At 40.0% G+C, this 19,922-nt stretch overlaps 1 protein-coding gene across 5 annotated transcripts in view; it reads left to right on the top strand.

Moving 5' to 3' along the window:
* ptbp3 (polypyrimidine tract binding protein 3) overlaps positions 1 to 19,922 on the top strand; it is a 70,685-nt gene that overhangs the window by 29,439 nt on the left and 21,324 nt on the right. For 4 of the 5 annotated variants that reach the window (XM_079861879.1, XM_079861882.1, XM_079861880.1 and 1 more), the window contains exons 2-4: positions 4,701 to 4,776; positions 16,529 to 16,698; positions 18,897 to 19,043. In XM_079861879.1, the coding sequence (XP_079718005.1) occupies positions 4,701 to 4,776; positions 16,529 to 16,698; positions 18,897 to 19,043 (393 nt within the window). The remainder of the gene's footprint in view (positions 1 to 4,700; positions 4,777 to 16,528; positions 16,699 to 18,896; positions 19,044 to 19,922) is intronic. The other variant, XM_079861883.1, reaches the window with a different exon arrangement.

The raw sequence follows: 19,922 nt of genomic DNA, 5'->3' as shown, positions 1-19,922 counted from the left end.
CATCTCATAAGGTATAACTATAATATTTAGGTTAGAATTAACAACAGAGCCCAAACTACCTGAAACTTTCCTGAGGTAAATTCGCGTTAAGTGACACATTGTTCAACATATCTTCTGAAGTGCATTAATTTTTATTTTGTGCTATAAGACATTCAGACCTTTTCTTCACACACACTATATAAGATGCAGTCTGACGTGTTTTCTGCCTCCTTTTGATTGATGGGATAGAATCGGCCTTGATCATTGGCTGCTTTTTAACAATTAAAAAAAATTATTAGTTTTATTGGCCGATACATTGGTGCATCTCTAGTCCACACCAATGGATGATAACGTTCAGTTTATTATAAGCACACGCCGCAGTTTTGTCGTCTGTTGCTTTAAATGCACATGCGGATTCTGATTGGCTGACAAGTGTTTTTATCGTTCATCAGCTGGAAATTAGTTCTGATTGTGATTCTGTGTTTATCTTCCTTGGTGTGAACAGACCTTATCATGTACGAATCTTACCTAGCCTCGTGAAGTGTGGTTTACGCTACATACAAATCTTATGTTCTTTGATGCACATTTTCTTTACCTAGCTAAATTAAACATTTGGTTTTCCGTCAATTATTGAATATATATATATATATATATATTTTTTTTATTATTCTGAATTCTGCTAATTAAATATATCACCAAGATAAAATGATCTAGCTGGCTGACATAGATGACATTAAAGTAATGAGTGTTTTGCGTTACGGTAATGACTACTGGAGGGAAATGTGCCTAATTTTCATAAAAAATAATGGAAAAAATAATGCAACAGATCTTAATGAGGTTGAAAATGGCTTCATTTCCTTAATGCAAAGTATGAGTAGTTATTTATTTTATTTCATTTGAGGCTGAAGCATGACCCGGACAGATCCTTGACAGCCTTTGACGTACGAGAGAGCTCTATTTATATCACATCAAGTATATACAGTGACTATTCATGAAATACGTCTAAAAATATCTGATGATCAAATATTTGGACAATCCAAACACTTTTGGACCTTATTGAAAGTCAAAATCGTCTGTTTCTATAATGAGTAGCATTCCAGTTTTCATACAGAGTTTGAGGCTGATGGGAGAATGCCAATGAAAGGATATAATTGCAATCAGCTCTCTCTCTCTCTTTCTCTCTCTCTCTCTCTCTCTCTCTCTCTCTCTCTCTCTCTCTCTCTCTCTCTCTCTCTACCCTCGACTAATTAAAGACACTCAGCTATAATGATGGCGGAGTGGGAAAATGGCGTGGTGGAGTTGGCGGCCGGTGCTGACGTGTAGCGTGCGCCGGTGAGGGCGTGACCCGTGACCTGTCCTGGCCCTCTGAGGGCGTGTTCAGAGAAATGGCAATTACGATGCGGGCGCTGAACATCAGTGTCGTGTTTCATCACTCTCAGCCCATCTCTGCGCACAAAATGTCACATGCATCAGAGAGGGGCTTAGCTGTAAAGGGTAAAGAGATTCTATCGTTTTTGTGCCTTTTTTTTTGCATATTCATACTCTGCCTGGGCTCATTTGAATTTCATCTAAAAAAAGCGAAGATAGGCTTTGTGTTGTTTCCTGGTAGGCTGAGGGCACAATCGCGCTCCAATAGGGAGACAGCATTGCAGTGGCTCCGCCTGTGAAGCCAGCTCTCCCTTCCAACAACACCTGGCTGAGTTGAATAACACAAGCGCTGTGCTGAACTCGTACCTGCTGTGTGTGTGTGTGTGTGTCATGAATGACCCTGTGCATGAACTCGTTTTTAATAAGAACTAAAAAACTGCGTCGTCTCATTTATATTGGAGGTGGATCTCGAATGTCTGGATGACTGCAGTTTATGTTTCTGAATTGATTCAGTTGTTTTTTCTGTACACATGAGACTTTAGTTAACATTTGTGTTTGGATCCCAAAAACCTATTGTTCATTTGGTACAGAGGCCACATATCCATTTTTGGTTGTTTATTTTTGGGATTTTATTGATTTTGACTGTGAGAGAGCAGACCGGAAAGGTGGATGAATCAGATCGGGAAATGACCCAACCTGGATTCGAACTAAACGTCTCCCACGTACACAACATGTCGGAGCTCTTGCTCTTCCCAGCAGGCCATGTCTCTGACCTTTGGCAGCAGTTTATTTTTGCCCTGAAGTCTGAAAATAATGTTAGTCCTGGCTTCTTGGAGCAAAATCTGTTGCAGTTTTACCCTCTCTGCTCTTTAGAATTAAACAGCCAATTTTTGCTTCTGTACCTTTAAGGCTTTTACATGTAAATGACCTTTGTTGTGATTGGCTAATTTCTTTGTATGTGAAAACTACTGGCGAATAGCACAGACAGCGTTGGTATGTAAATGAGGTCGGTCTTGTTTTAATATTCACATGGTTGTGACCTTTTAACCGCTATGATTGATCTCTAAATGACCTGTTCTTTTTCATAACTTTAAGCAATATAACACAGGAAGTTGTGTACGACCAAACCACAGCTCAACGGATATTCAGTGGCAAAATTCCACACGTTAGTTCGTACGTTTTTAATCTGCCAATGAAAATAGTTTCAACAGAAAAAAAAGGAGTGTTATGTGCTGTCAGGCAACACAAAAAGACGGAATAATAGAGTATACGAATGGAGCAAAATGCATTTTGCATTCCCGCTCAAAGCCTTCTGTAATTAATCCGTTCCTGCTCCACTCCGGGTTTTCCATTTCTTGCTCCCATCACCAGAGAAACCTACGATGAGTGATACTGGAGTGAAATAAAACGCAAATGCTTTTTTGATAATACCACACACTCTACTTCCACTCTCCACTGTCCGTAATCTCTGGTGAGAACGATCAGGAACAGAGAGGGATGAAACATCATCATTAATGATGTTAAACTAAATATAAGCACTCTTGGAGGTCTGCTTGGCCAATCAAATTCAAGGATCAAAACTAACTGTTTTATAATATAGTGTTTTTTTTTTTCTGATTTTGATTGTGTGCTTAACATTTGGTTTCAGCAAATCATTGAAGAGCTTGATGTTTAGGACTGGACTATGGGATCAATATCACATAAAAAGTATAGCAGACATGGATCAAAAAAGAATAAGCATGAATCAAAAATTAAAAAAATATATTGCACAAACTGAAAAAAATAATGCAAATTGATCAGAATAGCAAACAACGTGGTCACGTATCAAAATATAATAAGCGTAAATAAAATAAAAACTTGAATCACATTAAAAATGATATTGCACAAAAGTTAAACTTATGTTCATGTTTTCTTCAAAATTATGTTTTCCTTGGTTTTATTACTCTGTACTTTGTGCTCTCTTACATTTTCTGCTCATACTTTACTCTTTTGTACTTATATTATATTTTACTTATACCAGAGTTAAAAAAATCCTTTTCACTAATTGAAATAAACTAAAATGTAATATAAATATTAGATGGAAAAAAACTGTTGAAGCTAAAGTAGTAAAAAACTAAAACTGAAATTAAATCGAAATCGAAATATAAAAACTAAAAACTAATGAAAACAACAAAAGCACATAATAAAATTACTAAAATGAAAATAAAAGCAGAAAATATTAAAAATAAAAAGTAATTTAAAGTATAAAAAAACAAAAAGTATATAAAATATACTTAAAGTATATTAAAAAAAAAAAAAGTATACTAAAACAACACCGATTAAAATAACTTTTGAATTGCCCAAATAGTTTTGTTTTTTAATAAGTAGACTAAACATAAAATGTCTCAGTTCTGCACATTCTTTATCGTCTAGCTCAAGAAATTCAACTCGGTCACAAAAAAGCTCCAAAATTAGAAACTGAGGAGGAAGACAATTACAGCGTTATTCCCTGAGCTGTGAGGGCCTCGCTCAGGAAACACAACACAAATGGACACATTTCCTCTAGAGCAGGGCTGGGCAACTCCAGATCCATTTTCCTGAATAATTTGGCTCTATCCCTGACCAAACTCACCTGCCTGCGGGGATGTACAAAACGTGTCCTCCGAGGTAAACGCATCCCCCGTACTTTTGTGTGTTCACATAGAGGTTTTCATGGGCCAGTGTGAATAAATCTAGATTTAAATTCAAGGAGATTCTATGCATGAACTGTCGTTTTATTTTTGATCCGAAATGAGGCAATGTAAGCATTATGCAGCGCTAAACTCTCTCATGTAATGCACTGCGCTAGAGTCTGGCTACAGTATCTGAGGGCAGGATCACGTGCCAGCCATCTTGTAGCTGAATAGATTGTATTCTTGATCTGCTCACCTAACAAACAATTTGCTGCTAATGGATGCATTTGTGTGCTTGTTAGACACCATCCTCAAGGAATTGATGCGCTGCTGAAATTTCCCTTCTGGACTGAAAAAAACAGTCCTTTGATACGCCACAGGGCCTTTCGATTGGTTTTCTGTACTCGTCACGCTGGTCTGTGTTATTAGATTTTGAAAGGATAATGTCACCATCCATGTATGCCGATGACATGAGAATAGTTTAGTGACGCATTTAGTTTTGGAATACATTTGAATTCATTCCCTTTTTTTGTAATATCACTTAAAGATGGTTGATTTTACAGGTTTGAATTCAATATTGCTAAACATTTACACCCAAGTTTGGAATATAAGGGTGTAATAGGTGGTGTTTTGGGTGGTTTCTCTGGTTCCCACGTTGACTCATTTTGACTGAGACTTTTATTTTATATTTGTGTGTTTCAGTGGGCATCTGGAGAGCCTCCTGTTTCCGTCTCCTCGTATTGCTGTACTACCATGAGCAGTTCCACTCCATCCACAGGTACTGTCTGTTCATCAACATCACTTCCATTAACAGGCTAGACACTTTCAGGCCATTTTCTGATGACTTGACTTGGCCTTTTTGTTGAATTATTCATCTGAAGGATAGGGCTGGGCGATAAATCGATTTTATCGATTCACTCGAATATGTAGTTTACGTCGACTTGTTTGAACGAAAATCGGTTTTCTCTTTAACATCTGCCGACGCTCCCCTCTGAGCTCCCGTAGGTCCGAACGGGCTCAGCATTTGCCATAGAGATGCACAAACAACATCCCAATCCACCCATTTTATGTTATGTTACGTTATGTTATGTTACATTTTCACTGTTTACAAAGGCAGGGCCTGCCATCTTGTCTTGTTGTTTCTGATTGCACTTTAACCCCAAGGGGGAAATCCAGATCAATCAAAAAAAAATTAAGTTAAAACTTGTTTTGAACAATTTCTTTGTTCTCTGATTTTAAGTAGGGGAAAAAAAATCTATTTAAATCGAATTTTTTGTGAAAAAATGGGATTTTGTTTTTTCTTTTTTTAGGCCATATCGCCCAGCCCTAGTGAAGGATTACTTTCGGTCACAGATTTAAAGACCACATGAAATCAAAGTTGTCCCTGCTTGCTTTCTTAATGAATGTCATTGTTCGCGATTCATGTCGAATGTGTTTTCATTATCTATTATTAAAATTTAATAACCTTCTCTGCCTCTGAAATTACTTTTCTTTTCTGCTAAGCAAGGGTGTACAAGTGCGGCAAAAATAATACTTCATTCTGATTGGTCAATTACAGCATTCTGCGGTATAATGAGCGATAAACAACTTGTCCCAGGCAGCTGATTTCCTACATAGTGGCTGTGTTAGTTTAATGTCTCTCTTATCACTCGCATAATAAAATAATTTAAATTCAAATCAATATTTTATGCCCATTTATTTATTTGCTAAGTAGCCGAGTAATAATGGGGATAATGTATGCTACAGTGAGCTGCTCATTATCGCATAAACCTCTGCTTCAGCTCAGAGTCCTGATCAGCAACTGTAAGTTATCCCTATGTTTCACCTACACGTTTTTTTTTCATGCTGATATTCAGATTTGTTCCAATATCTTTCAAATGTAAAAAAAAAAAAAAATTCAAAGGTCATACTACAAAAGATTAATGGGTGGCAAACTCTGTTTCGTTTTGACATTCTTAATATATTTCCATGAAAAGTGTAAAACAGACTATTCAAACTGTTTTCATGGGTTTTTCATGGATTTGCGAACATTATCCCACAGTCGTGATCCCACAGGAATCATCTTAAGATCTTTATAAAGTCTGTTCAAGTGCCCTTATTATGCTATTTTAAAGGCTCCTAATTTTGTTTTGGAGGTCTTTTACAACAGGTTTACAAATACATCCAACAAGGTCAAAAAATACTTTAATTTTCTCATAATATACATTTCAACACCACCTCTTTTCTCACAGTGTCTTGAAACTGTTCGATAAAAGATCCGGTCTCTCTAAACCCCACCTTTCTGAGAGCCGACTCTGCTCTGATTGGTCAGATGGCCCAGTCTGTTGTGATTGGTCAAACTTCGCTCTGATTGGTCAGATGACCCAGTCTGTTGAAATCAAACGCCCATTACCATATGTAGATTTCCGCTGCAGAGGTTTCCTCAGCATTTGATTCACAGTGATAAAAACTCCCAAAGTCTCATACCTTGGAAGTGCATGCAAAGTGGATTTTTAACAGCACTAAAAATGAACTATGCAATGATCGGTGTATGATGGTGAAATGGTTGGCGAGTGTATTAGCTGTTATTTGAGCATCTGAATGGAGATAAAATGGAGGGCAGAATGAAATGACCCCATCATCTGCTCTCTGCCATTTCTTTTCTCTCTTGCTCACTCATCCTTCCCCTGGTACACAATAATCCTTAATATGTTGTTGTGCTTTGGAAAGGGAAACAGTGTCTCTATTATTTTCAGAGTTTAAAGTGGAATGACCAGGGATAGCCTCCGGACAGCTTCTATATTTTGATGTTTTCTGCTTCTCATGAAAGCTCCCCAGTGAAGAGCTTTTAAGATGTTCTTGGCATTTTAGTGATTCTGCAAAATAATTGCAAAATGATGGCTTTTAATGTGGTCTAGTGCTGAATGGCTGGTATGATCTGCGGATACGTGTTGTACTGTAACTAATGCAAAAAGGAACAGATACTAGTATTGTTCTGAAGATCAAAGTTTGCACATCTCCGTAAAGTATTGCTGTTTCTGGCATTTCCCATGAATCATTGTAGTTGTGCATTTCTTTGGCATAGTAATGGTAAATTCATCTTTTTTTTATTTATTGATTGATTGTATCGCCAAAGTCAGACTGCATAATTAGATTTTAGGATCAGAACATATTTGGAGCTAGTTTTTTATGTTTTTAATATATTGGTTTTGTCTAGCCTGACTAAACTATATCAAATAAATAAATTATATAACAAATACAAATTATTTATCTTATTATGCATAATATTATTTAAATGTTTATATGTATTTGTTAAATAAATATATCTTAATTCGATAATTTGGCCAGTAACTGTGTCCACTTCAGAAGTTTAAACCTGATCTCAAGAGAAAATGCAATTATTTTACATTTTATGCTAACCTTAACCCTTGAGTTGGACGAAATGTTATGAATTTTTTTTTGAAGGTCCACCCCTAAACCTAACTCTCAGTGGGGTGTAAGCATATCATACAAAAAGGTAGGAATTTGCCTAAATGTAAAATATTTACGAATTGCATTGAGTGTATTGGAACTTTTTGTCAATTTCAAAATTGACTACAAGCCTTTTCAATGAATAATGAGTTTGTTTTCTCAAATTTGTGGGGATTTTCACCAGCCTAGGGTAGTTTGCTGGTCTTGTCCGGTTTATCTGGTTAAAACTATCCAAAAAAAAAAAAAAAAAGACCTGCCTAACCAGCTTTTTCAGGCTGGGAGTTCAGCTAAACACCTTAGGTTACACAGTTTTTTTCCGGCAGGGTCAGTAATAAAAAAAAAACTGTCTTTCAACCGCTAGTCTGAAATGCACAGTCATTAGCATTTAGCCAAATTAGCACAAAATACAATCTTGAATTGAACTCTACCTCAGGCATTTGTTTTCCCTGTTATGTAGTCAGTCGCATCATTGTTTGGGTTTCTTGACGCAAAATGGCCTTCACAGCACATTGTGGTCGTTGCTACACAAAACTAAGGAAGCCATAACAAAGCTGACCCTGAGTCTGTGTGCTGATAGCCCAATCAAGCTAGCTTACATCAAGGTCAATATAGTCCCTGCTGTTTAACACTGATAAACATGCTTTCAGATTCCTCCCTGGTGTTTTGTGTTGTTCACACTCTTTGAGCTGTATATATTGTCATTAACTGAATGGTAATAATTATACAAGAAGGCATATTTACTCTTGTCTGACCACTTTAGCTGAAAACGTGTTGTTTAATTAGAACGTAATTAGAACAGATGGGAAGTTGTTGATATAAAATAGTAGCTAAAATTAAACAGTCCTTTACAGTGTGAGGAAGCTACTCTGAATCTGTAAACGTGCCAAGCTACAAGTTAAACTATAGTCAAGTACCATTTTAAAATAGTTAGCTACACTACAAGCTACTAACAAAAAGAAGCTAACTACATTGAAGCTGTGTTTGTTCACAGTTTGAATTTTCTTGTTTCATTTATTTTCAAGATCTGAGGTGATCCATTTCCACTTTCAGAATGGCTATAAAGGTCATGCAAAATGATATTCATACTCATACTAGACACTTTCAAGATTAAATAAAGCACATAATCAGTACCTGAGACTTTATATGTTGTTGTTTCAGCCGCTATGTTGCCGAAATAGTTTTTTTTACTATTGCGTGACACAAACTCTTAATTAACATGGAAAATATACCCTTTATCGCATGTCGCCACATCGCATCTGGTTAGGACAAAGTGTTGGTTTGTTTAGTTTAGTTTGTTACTCCCAACACTGGTCCTATAGTCACTAATTTGTCCTTTACCACTGTCCTTTATGGATGAGCTTTTAATCTGAAAAGCATATAAGGACCGTATCCTTTTTTCCCATACGAAGCAAACCTTGTGTTCCAGCACATCAAGCATATGAGAGCCCAAAGGCTCAGAGTCGTTGCACCTTGGCAAACACATGCACACTTGATTGCTGTCTACTGGGACCACTCTGCCAGAACAGTACAAAAGTATTTCTGCCCTGTCAAACCTGACATACTCCCTCTTGCCCCAGGCAAAGTTGACAGTAAAGCCCATAACCATGAGTTAAAGCTGATCAGACATGTTTGACTGAGGTTATGGTGTGTGTAAGTGAGTAACCAGCCTTTATCAAACTGAAGACTACTCTGTTCTTACCATGGATCATAAATGTTCAAGGGCTTTTCATTGGAAGTGGTCGTTTGTGAGAGGACAGTGACAAAGCAACAGACAGGTAGAACTGCGCAAAGGTAATACTTGTGGTGAAGGATGGCATTTCAGGAATGTCAGATATGGGAATTGTTGACGGGAAGTCACAGAGAGCTCGGTTGTGAGCAGCATTCCGTGAATTCTGTGGTGTCCTAGCAACAGTTTTACTGTAGTGGGATTTCACAGTGCATCGCTGAATTAACTGTGACAGCAAGGATAAGATTCTTCTCTAGTCTCTTGGGTGATGCATAGACAAATATCACGGAAAACGGATGCTTTCTACAAATGGATAATGCTGCTTCAGTGCTGCAGAAATCCTGTGATTTGCTGAACAACTTCCTCATCCTGTATTGGCTTTGTTTGTTGCACAAACATAAGTTTGATATTTGCCTAGTATTTTAGAGTTGTTTGTATTACTCCAGTCTTCAGTGTCACATGATCCTTCAGAAATCATTGCTGATTTGCTGCTCAAGAAACTTGTTTGTTTAATTATCAATGTTGAAAAGAGCTTGATATGTTTGTTGAAATGGTGTACATTTTTTAAAGAGAAAGTTTCAAAGGAACAGCATTTATTTGAAATATAAATATTTTGTAACAAATGTATTTACTGTAACTTTTGATTCATTTTATGCATGCTTGCAAAAAATTTCAATATAAGATAAAATCATGGATCATGTATGTTCACAAATCCACATTAAAGTAATAGTTCAGCCAAAACTGGTCATCATTTGCTATTTTTATTTTTGCTTTATTTTATTTAGGCCTATTCCTTTATAGTTCATATTAATTTTATTTTAAATGTTGTCATTTCTTGTCTACAAAACAGAATGATTTATTAAAGTTTGTAAAGGCCAATTATTTAAAACTTTGGTAATCTTAAATAATGTTGGAAATCTATCTAGATTTGCTAGCACAAACCATCCCATGCATAGAGTTTATATATGGCTAGTGCTTTTCAAAGATCCTTTTTACTCATTTCCTCTTGAAAAGCCTGTGGCATATTCGATTCAGGGATGGTTCCTCTAATCACATTAAATGCACAACAATAAGATTTGTTAACGACACAATGAGATGAATTGGCATGGAGAAGCCAGATGCCTTGATAGGTCATGTGTATGGTCACCATGGTAACACAGGGTCAATGGAAAAGTGGACCAATCATCTTCCTGTTCTCCTGGTGGCTGATATGTGGCGAGATGCCTGTCTCTAGGATACGTCAGGGTCTCATCCATGCGTCATATATAAATCCATAGTTGCAGTAACGGTTCAGCAATATTAAAGCAAAATTTATGTAAGATTATGCATATAAGGGGTTGCATATGAGGTTTTTAAAATGTGCTAAAGTTCCATAATTGAGCTTATTAAAACTTGAACATTTTTATATTCTCAATGAGCCTCCAGGGTGAAAAACTGCAGACTAAGAGCTATTCAACATCAGTGTTGTACTCTTTCAGCATGTTGTGTCCTTTCTGCAGTGTGGGAAAATAATGTGAATACAATCTGCCTGTTCTGTAAAGGGATTATCTAGTTTCTTTAACTCTCTGCATGTGGTAGGCTACTGCCTCTGCCTGCATTGAGTTATTCCACTGGAGGTTTTGTTTTGTTGCCTATTTAATCGCACCCATGTTCGGTGTGTTAACAGTAGATGTCTTGCAGATGCAAGCTTGTTTTTCATTATCCATATTGCTTTCGACTAAGTCTAGATGCCTCCGGGTCTGTATTAAGGCAGACCTCGTTAGTATTAAATGTGGGTTTGTATTTTTTGCAGTCAGACTGGGCAAGTCATTTGAAACCCTGATTATATTTGATCTGCATCAGTATGTGGATATGTTTGCAAACATGGTTTAAGCACACTTTTATTCCCCACAGTGCTACAGTATAGTCTCTTTTAGTTCATTTTATGATGTCATGGAAGAATTCAACACTTATCATGGTTTTGAAAAACTTAAATGTTAGCTGACACCAGCTTCCAGAAGGACACCTAAAAACAGAAGGCAACACAAATTATAATAACCCTCATAGGACTGCATGTTGTTGCTTGGTGCCTGTTGGTTTGATAAGGCTTGTTTTTTGTTGTAAATCTGTTCTCTGTGGTGAATTTCACATAGGTTCTTCTCCTTTTAGTGTCAGTGTTGCATCATAAATGACAAGTTGGCTGTAAACGCAAGCCTGTAGTGGTGGGAATATAAGAAAAAGCCTATTGAGACCAGGTGAAGCTTGAAGATCTGTGAGGGGTGGGAAGGTATCTGCATGCTGGGCTATTAGAGGAAAGACTGGGTTGAGAGGGGAGGGATGGGGTCACTGTGCTGAGCTGTGAGGGAAGGGTCTAGATCACTGTGCTGGGCTGTAAGGGAAGGGTTTAGATCACTGTGCTGGGCTGTAAGGGAAGGGTTTAGATCACTGTGCTGGGCTGTGAGGGAATGGTCTAGATCACTGTGCTGGGCTGTAAAGGAAGGGTCTAGATCACTGTGCTGGGCTGTGAGGAAAGGGTCTAGATCACTGTGCTGGGCTGTGAGGGAAGGGTCTAGATCATTGTGCTGGGCTGTAAGGGAAGGGTTTATATCACTGTGCTGGGCTGTGAGGGAATGGTCTAGATCACTGTGCTGGGCTGTAAAGGAAGGGTCTAGATCACTGTGCTGGGCTGTGAGGAAAGGGTCTAGATCACTGTGCTGGGCTGAGAGAGAAGAGTCTAGAGCACTGTACTGGACTGTGAGGGAAGGGTCTAGATCACTGTGCTGGGCTGTAAGGTAAGAGTCTAGATCACTGTGCTGGGCTGTAAGGTAAGAGTCTAGATCACTGTGCTGGGCTGTGAGGGAAGGGTCTAGATCATTGTGCTGGGCTGAGGGAAGAGTCTAGATCACTGTGCTGGGCTGAGAGAGAAGAGTCTAGAGCACTGTGCTGGGCTGTAAGGTAAGAGTCTAGATCACTGTGCTGGGCTGAGAGAGAAGAGTCTAGAGCACTGTACTGGACTGTGAGGGAAGGGTCTAGATCACTGTGCTGGGCTGTAAGGTAAGAGTCTAGATCACTGTGCTGGGCTGTAAGGTAAGAGTCTAGATCACTGTGCTGGGCTGTGAGGGAAGGGTCTAGATCATTGTGCTGGGCTGAGGGAAGAGTCTAGATCACTGTGCTGGGCTGAGAGAGAAGAGTCTAGATCACTGTGCTGGGCTGTAAGGTAAGAGTCTAGATCACTGTGCTGGGCTGAGAGAGAAGAGTCTAGAGCACTGTGCTGGGCTGTAAGGTAAGAGTCTAGATCATTGTGCTGGGCTGAGAGAGAAGAGTCTAGATCACTGTGCTGGGCTGAGAGAGAAGAGTCTAGAGCACTGTGCTGGGCTGTAAGGTAAGAGTCTAGATCATTGTGCTGGGCTGAGGGAAGAGTCTAGATCACTGTGCTGGACTGAGAGAGAAGAGTCTAGAGCACTGTGCTGGGCTGTAAGGTAAGAGTCTAGATCATTGTGCTGGACTGAGGGAAGAGTCTAGATCACTGTACTGGACTGTGAGGGAAGGGTTTAGATCATTGTGCTGGGCTGAGGGAAGAGTCTAGATCACTGTACTGGACTGTGAGGGAAGGGTTTAGATCATTGTGCTGGGCTGAGGGAAGAGTCTAGATCATTGTGCTGGACTGTGAGGGAAGGGTCTAGATCATTGTGCTGGGCTGAGGGAAGAGTCTAGATCACTGTACTGGACTGAGAGGGAAGAGTCTAGATCACTGTGAGGGAAGGGTCTAGATCATTGTGCTGGGCTGAGGGAAGAGTCTAGATCACTGTGCTGGGCTGTGAGGGAAGGGTCTAGATCATTGTGCTGGGCTGAGAGAAGAGTCTAGATCACTGTGCTGGGCTGAGGGAAGAGTCTAGATAACTGTGCTGGGCTGAGGGAAGAGTCTAGATCACTGTACTGGACTGAGGGAAGAGTCTAGATCACTGTGCTGGGCTGAGAGAAGAGTCTAGATCACTGTGCTGGGCTGAGAGGGAAGAGTCTGGATCATTGTGCTGGGCTGAGAGAAGAGTCTAGATCACTGTACTGGACTGAGGGAAGAGTCTAGATCACTGTGCTGGGCTGTGAGGGAAGAGTCTAGATCACTGTACTGGACTGAGGGAAGAGTCTAGATCACTGTGCTGGGCTGTGAGGGAAGGGTCTAGATCATTGTGCTGGACTGAGGGAAGAGTCTAGATCACTGTGCTGGGCTGTGAGGGAAGGGTCTAGATCATTGTGCTGGACTGAGGGAAGAGTCTAGATCACTGTGCTGGGCTGTGAGGGAAGGGTCTAGATCATTGTGCTGGACTGAGGGAAGAGTCTAGATCACTGTGCTGGGCTGTGAGGGAAGGGTCTAGATCATTGTGCTGGGCTGAGGGAAGAGTCTAGATCACTGTGCTGGGCTGTGAGGGAAGAGTCTAGATCATTGTGCTGGGCTGAGGGAAGAGTCTAGATCACTGTGCTGGGCTGTGAGGGAAGAGTCTAGATCACTGTACTGGACTGAGGGAAGAGTCTAGATCACTGTGCTGGGCTGTGAGGGAAGGGTCTAGATCATTGTGCTGGACTGAGGGAAGAGTCTAGATCACTGTGCTGGGCTGTGAGGGAAGGGTCTAGATCATTGTGCTGGGCTGAGGGAAGAGTCTAGATCACTGTGCTGGGCTGAGGGAAGAGTCTAGATCACTGTGCTGGGCTGTGAGGGAAGAGTCTAGATCACTGTGCTGGGCTGTGAGGGAAGAGTCTAGATCACTGTGCTGGGCTGTGAGGGAAGGGTCTAGATCACTGTGCTGTGCTGAGGGAAGAGTCTAGATCCCTGTGCTGGGCTGTGAGGGAAGGGTTTAGATCATTGTGCTGGGCTGTGAGGGAAGGGTCTAGATCATTGTGCTGGACTGAGGGAAGAGTCTAGCTCACTGTGCTGGGCTGTGAGGGAAGGGTCTAGATCATTGTGCTGGGCTGAGGGAAGGGTCTAGATCACTGTGCTGTGCTGAGGGAAGAGTCTAGATCACTGTGCTGGACTGAGAGGGAAGAGTCTAGATCACTGTGCTGGACTGAGAGAGAAGAGTCTAGAGCACTGTGCTGGACTGAGAGGGAAGAGTCTAGATCACTGTGCTGGACTGAGAGAGAAGAGTCTAGATCACTGTGCTGGACTGAGAGAGAAGAGTCTAGAGCACTGTGCTGGACTGAGAGGGAAGAGTCTAGATCACTGTGCTGGACTGAGAGAGAAGAGTCTAGATCACTGTGCTGGGCTGAGAGAGAAGAGTCTAGATCACTGTGCTGGGCTGAGAGAGAAGAGTCTAGATCACTGTGCTGGACTGAGAGGGAAGAGTCTAGATCACTGTGCTGGACTGAGAGAGAAGAGTCTAGATCACTGTGCTGGACTGAGAGAGAAGAGTCTAGATCACTGTGCTGGGCTGAGAGAGAAGAGTCTAGATCACTGTGCTGGGCTGAGAGAGAAGAGTCTAGATCGCTGTGCTGGACTGAGAGGGAAGAGTCTAGACCGCTGTGCTGGACTGAGAGAGAAGAGTCTAGATCACTGTGCTGGGCTGAGAGAGAAGAGTCTAGATCACTGTGCTGGGCTGAGAGAGAAGAGTCTAGATCACTGTGCTGGACTGAGAGAGAAGAGTCTAGATCACTGTGCTGGACTGAGAGAGAAGAGTCTAGATCACTGTGCTGGACTGAGAGAGAAGAGTCTAGATCACTGTGCTGGACTGTGAGGGAAGGGTCTAGATCATTGTGCTGGACTGAGAGGGAAGAGTCTAGATCACTGTGCTGGGCTGAGAGAGAAGAGTCTAGATCACTGTGCTGGACTGAGAGGGAAGAGTCTAGACCGCTGTGCTGAGGGAAGGGTCTAGATCACTGTGCTGGACTGAGAGGGAAGAGTCTAGATCACTGTGGGGCAAGTCACTTAAGTCACTGTGCCGTTTTATTAAGGGAAAGGTCTAGTTCTCTGGACTGTCAGAAAGGGATGGAATCACTGTGCTGGGCAGCGAGGGGAGGATTTAGATTGGTGAGCTGTGAGGGGGGAAATGGGATACACTGTGCTGTGTTGTAAAGATCTCTGGACTGTGAGGAAAAGATTGGATCACTGTGCTGGGCCTGTTCATTTTTTTCAACTGTGGCTGGTCGTCATGCTGATGGTAGCACTTTCTTTTGTGCACTGCTGTTTCTCGCTGCTTCCTCTTGTCGGCAGGCTTAACTTTGGAAAGAAAGAGTTTATCAATGCGTGAGAGAGAGAGAGAGATAGAGAGAAAGAGTTATCTCACAGACACTACTGCACACTACTGCATTCATCATAGGGAACATGGTACCATTTTTTCCCCACATACAATCTGAGGAAGATTTGACCCATATTTTAATGTGACTGCAGAAATTTTCCCTGTATTACAGTAATAGAGCTTTTAAGTTCATCACTCATACATGGCCTACTAAGGACCAGACAAATACATAAGAGCAGAGTCTAAAATGGCCATTAATTTGTTTTTGCTTTTGAAATTACTTCAGGGTGACGTGTACAACTTTTCAGTGATAAAGTGCTTTCTCCTGTCCTGTCCCAGTTTAATGTTTAGAGACAATTTTACGAAATCCATTTGCATGTTGACTTCCTGAAGAATGAGTGCTTTGTGGTGCTTTCAAACATATTGTGATCGGACATGTCATCTTTTGGCTCAGTGGTGTGAGTTTGGGACAATCAATGGGAAATTGGGCAAATTGACCACAAGTCTGCCCAGTGCCCACTGCAGTTTGTAATCTGTCTTGGTAAAAAATAAAAAAAAACGTATAATACATGCACATTCTAGGATCTATCTGACACTGAGACTGATACAAATTGCTTTGATGCCATTATCTGCAATCAGACGAACACAAGGATTGCATGGGCTTGCAAGAATGTGAAAGCTGTAAGTGTTGAAATCTGAGGCAGGCACTACACCATGGTCTGTCTCTGTTAAACCTGTCACCAGCCTGTGATGTGCCCCTGGACATAGCCAAGTGCCAAATGCCCCACAATGGGTGCCATTTGGAGTCTTGACAGACTACAGAGGCCTGCATAATCCTGTAAGAGGCTTGTTGTATTGTTTCGGGGGGAGCATCAGAGAAACTGCCCACCACCGTCATATTGTCAGTTTTATGTTTCTGCCCATGTCTCTCTGTCTGGTGTATCTTGTTAAATTCATTCTAGGTCCTTCATGAGGCCAAAATATTTTGTAACGGTGACCTTTTTGGTGTCAGTCAATCGATAATAATGGTGTTTGGTGGGTCTTATTTTTGTAATATCCATGTACATCAATGCCAGTTTTGGCATTTGGAAAACTGGTAAAATCAAAAAATGGATAATCTGTCTCTCTCTTTTTTTCCTTTTTGGCAGCTAATGGCACTGACAGTAAAACATACAAAGGAGACCGATCTCCCTGTGGCCCCTCCCGCGTCCTCCACGTCCGCAAAGTACCCATCGAAGTGTCTGAAGCAGAGGTCGTCTCACTAGGAATCCCTTTTGGCAAAGTCACCAACCTGTTGATGCTTAAAGGGAAAAACCAAGTAGGTGCTCCATGAACCTGTGAACACATCTCTGCCCTATCTTTCAGCTCTGTAAGTTTTTAGCAGCACGACTATCGGAACCTCAGTTATTTGAAAAACACTGATGGGTTTTAAATTTGCCTTGTGAGATTCTCAAACCTCACCTTATGCTTTCAAGTTGGTTTAGTGGTGGAATTTCCGGATTAAATGGCATGAATAAGATCAGAGGAAGCCAGCGTACATATTCCCACTGTTAAACCTCTGTGTGGTTTAACATGGTGTAACTAACAGGATTTTGGAAATGTGGGCCTACCCTCCCCAATAAGGACAATGGTGTGACAATACCATTGTCTTAAGGCTGGCCCACACTAAAAGATTTTTTTAAAGACCACAAACATGACGATAAAAAAAATCATAGATTTAACAACTTTGTTCCTATAGTGTGTGAAGTGTTGTGATGTGACTAAGACAGCACAACACACACTAACCGACACACACTAACAGTTTAACAGTCCCGACTGTGAACACGGGAAATCTCACAAAATCTCTTGCTTTCAAACGTGACTTTAGAGTAAACAAACATAGCGAACGTCTGGCAAAAAGAAATGGAAATAATAGTGTTCAGACTTTTTTTTTTTTACAGAAAATTTTATGGAAAATTTGCGGTAAAAAAGAAAAAAGTTTGGATGAAGGCATGTTATGCTACCGCCAGCTCGCTTTCTGAATTGTTAACCTTTTCGGTCCATGTGACGATCTACAGAGCACGTGCAGATTTGTCCTCGTGGTTCCCCCCCAAACAACAGGATTTCTGATCGTAAATATTCAACATGTATGGCTCCGACGTTCTTCCGTGCAGATACAATCACTCTTAACACCTCACACCACAGGAAAATCTGATAAGATAATCTGTTGAACCATTAAGATAATCGGGACTTTGACTAGGATTGTCGGAAGGGGAGAATTGGGCCCAAAATCTGCCTGATTATCTTGCAGTGTGTGGGTGCCTTTAGGGATTGTGGATGTAAAAAATTAAGCCTATTAAGATTTCTAATGACAATTAAGCATGATTATTAGCCTCAATTAAATAGCCTACTGCCATAAAAAAATCGTACATTTAAAAAAAAACGTACATTTTTAAAAGTGCTTTTCTGATGGTGTAAGATTATTTAATAAGAAAATTACTGGATGCGCTTTTAATGTGTCTATGTACTGCAGTAATAGGAAAGTAACCTTTTTCACATTACGGAAATAGAAATTTGATTTATTTTTGTTGTTGTTTTTTTAATAATAATTTAGTTGGAAATGTGCTTAGTTGTCATGAAAATAATTTGACCCAAAAAAACACAATCTTAAAATCTGATTAATGTTAATATCTTAAAATATTAGTCATTCTCTTTATGCAAAATGCTGTTTATATTTTTTAATTTTGGTTTTAGAGTGAAATATGACCCAGACAGTTTTACTGACCTGTAAAAACCCACTATACTAAGAAACGGCACCATCAAAGAATCATTTTGCTGTATTTTCTCCTTTCTAAGGGATGGTGAGGACAAGGGTCCAGATCTGTTTTAGCTTAATTAGTGGTGGCCAGTGATAGAAACTGAAGTGTGCGTCCTTTCAAACACATCAAGGTCCATCTAATAACAGAAGCCCTGCAAAAACACAGCAGTCTCCCGCTTCCACTTGAGTGCCTTTTCATATTCAAATTTAAAATGGCATATTTAGACAATAAAAGACAGGCAGACAGATTTCTAATGCCCCTGTTGCATAATTTGTTGTTTGTTGGTTGATTTGATTGGGGCTTCAAAAGATTCAGTTTATTGTTAGATTCTGCATCTATAAATCTCTCACACCTTGCTTGATGAGGTAAGAATAATTATTAGTGGCGCCTGTTAAGACAAGCATCACTATTTTATGGCTCGTTCTTAGGATTAGAGATTTGAACAAAACTCAAACTCAGAATATTAAACTTTGTCCCGTATTGTTTGTGCTACCAACATGATTATGCTTGTCCTTCCATATGTGCAAAGCAGCACTGATTATAATTACTAATATTTATCTCCATTTCTTTTAGCCTGTCGATTTTTATTTCATTTGAGTGTTGCATTAAAACAGGCTAAGAACAAGTTGGATTGAACTTACACCACATATGTGCAATTAGCTGAATGATGTTGTTATCAGGATTTAGCACTTACAGTATGTCTCTATTTGCGCTACAGGCTTTTATAGAAATGGCTTCTGAAGAAGCAGCCATCACCATGGTCAACTACTACACCACAGCTGCACCCCATGTCCGCAACCAGCCCGTCTACATCCAGTATTCCAACCACCGTGAGCTCAAGACTGATAATCTGCCCAATCAGGGGGTGAGAATTACATACAGTCTAACCTGCACTTTAAACCACCCCTTTCACTACCATAGTAGGGTCAATGCCAAATAAAGTTATCTAAGGTCATTTATTCATCTAAAGGAATCATTTGAAAATAATTGTTTAAATGCATGTGTCAAGTTTTTAATGTCCAGTCACAATTTGCCATTTTTCAGCTAAATTTATTGGGCAAAATCCAGTCATTTACAGTTTACTTGAGGGTGAAAGAGTTCCCTTCGCAGCTTGGTCACATTTATATACACTCAAAGCTGCTTGCTTTGAAAGTGACTTCTGTGTAAGATGTTCTTCATACATCTTTACACTATTGACTATAGAAAATGGTCAATAGTCTTTTTATTTATTTTTTTTGGCTGCAAAATTTCTACTTTTAGACCAATTTCAACAAAGTGTTTGATTTAGTACTCACTCGCTGTCTCCTCATGGAATGGTGAAGAAGGCTCAGACGTGGATGGCACTTTTTCTTCTCGCTCATATTTCTGTGGTTTCTTTAAAAAAAAAAGGAATATTGAACTTTGTGCATCCGCCATTGTCACCGCGTGTTAATGAACCCTCTCGCACAAAGAAAATGACAGCATGGGCTACGTACAACATGTTAATCAAATGACATCATCCAGAAGTGCCAATCACCAGAGCTTGGCAAAAAAGACTATATGAGTTAAAAAAAATATAGTTTTTTTTTTCATTATTCTCTTTTTTATTTATTTATTTATTTTACTTTTATAACACAAGAGATGCTTTTCAGTTTTGTAGCTGATTGTGACCAAAAACCTTTTGTTTTTTATCAGCCCTACAAAAAAAAAAAAGACCAATGCAAGGGTGTGTCCTGTTTACTGCTTAGTGCTTAAAATACTAAAG

Source organism: Squalius cephalus, assembly GCF_949319135.1.
Source record: "Squalius cephalus genome assembly, chromosome: 24".
Lineage (NCBI taxonomy): Eukaryota > Metazoa > Chordata > Actinopteri > Cypriniformes > Leuciscidae > Squalius > Squalius cephalus.
This window is presented reverse-complemented; position numbering and strand designations above follow the sequence as displayed.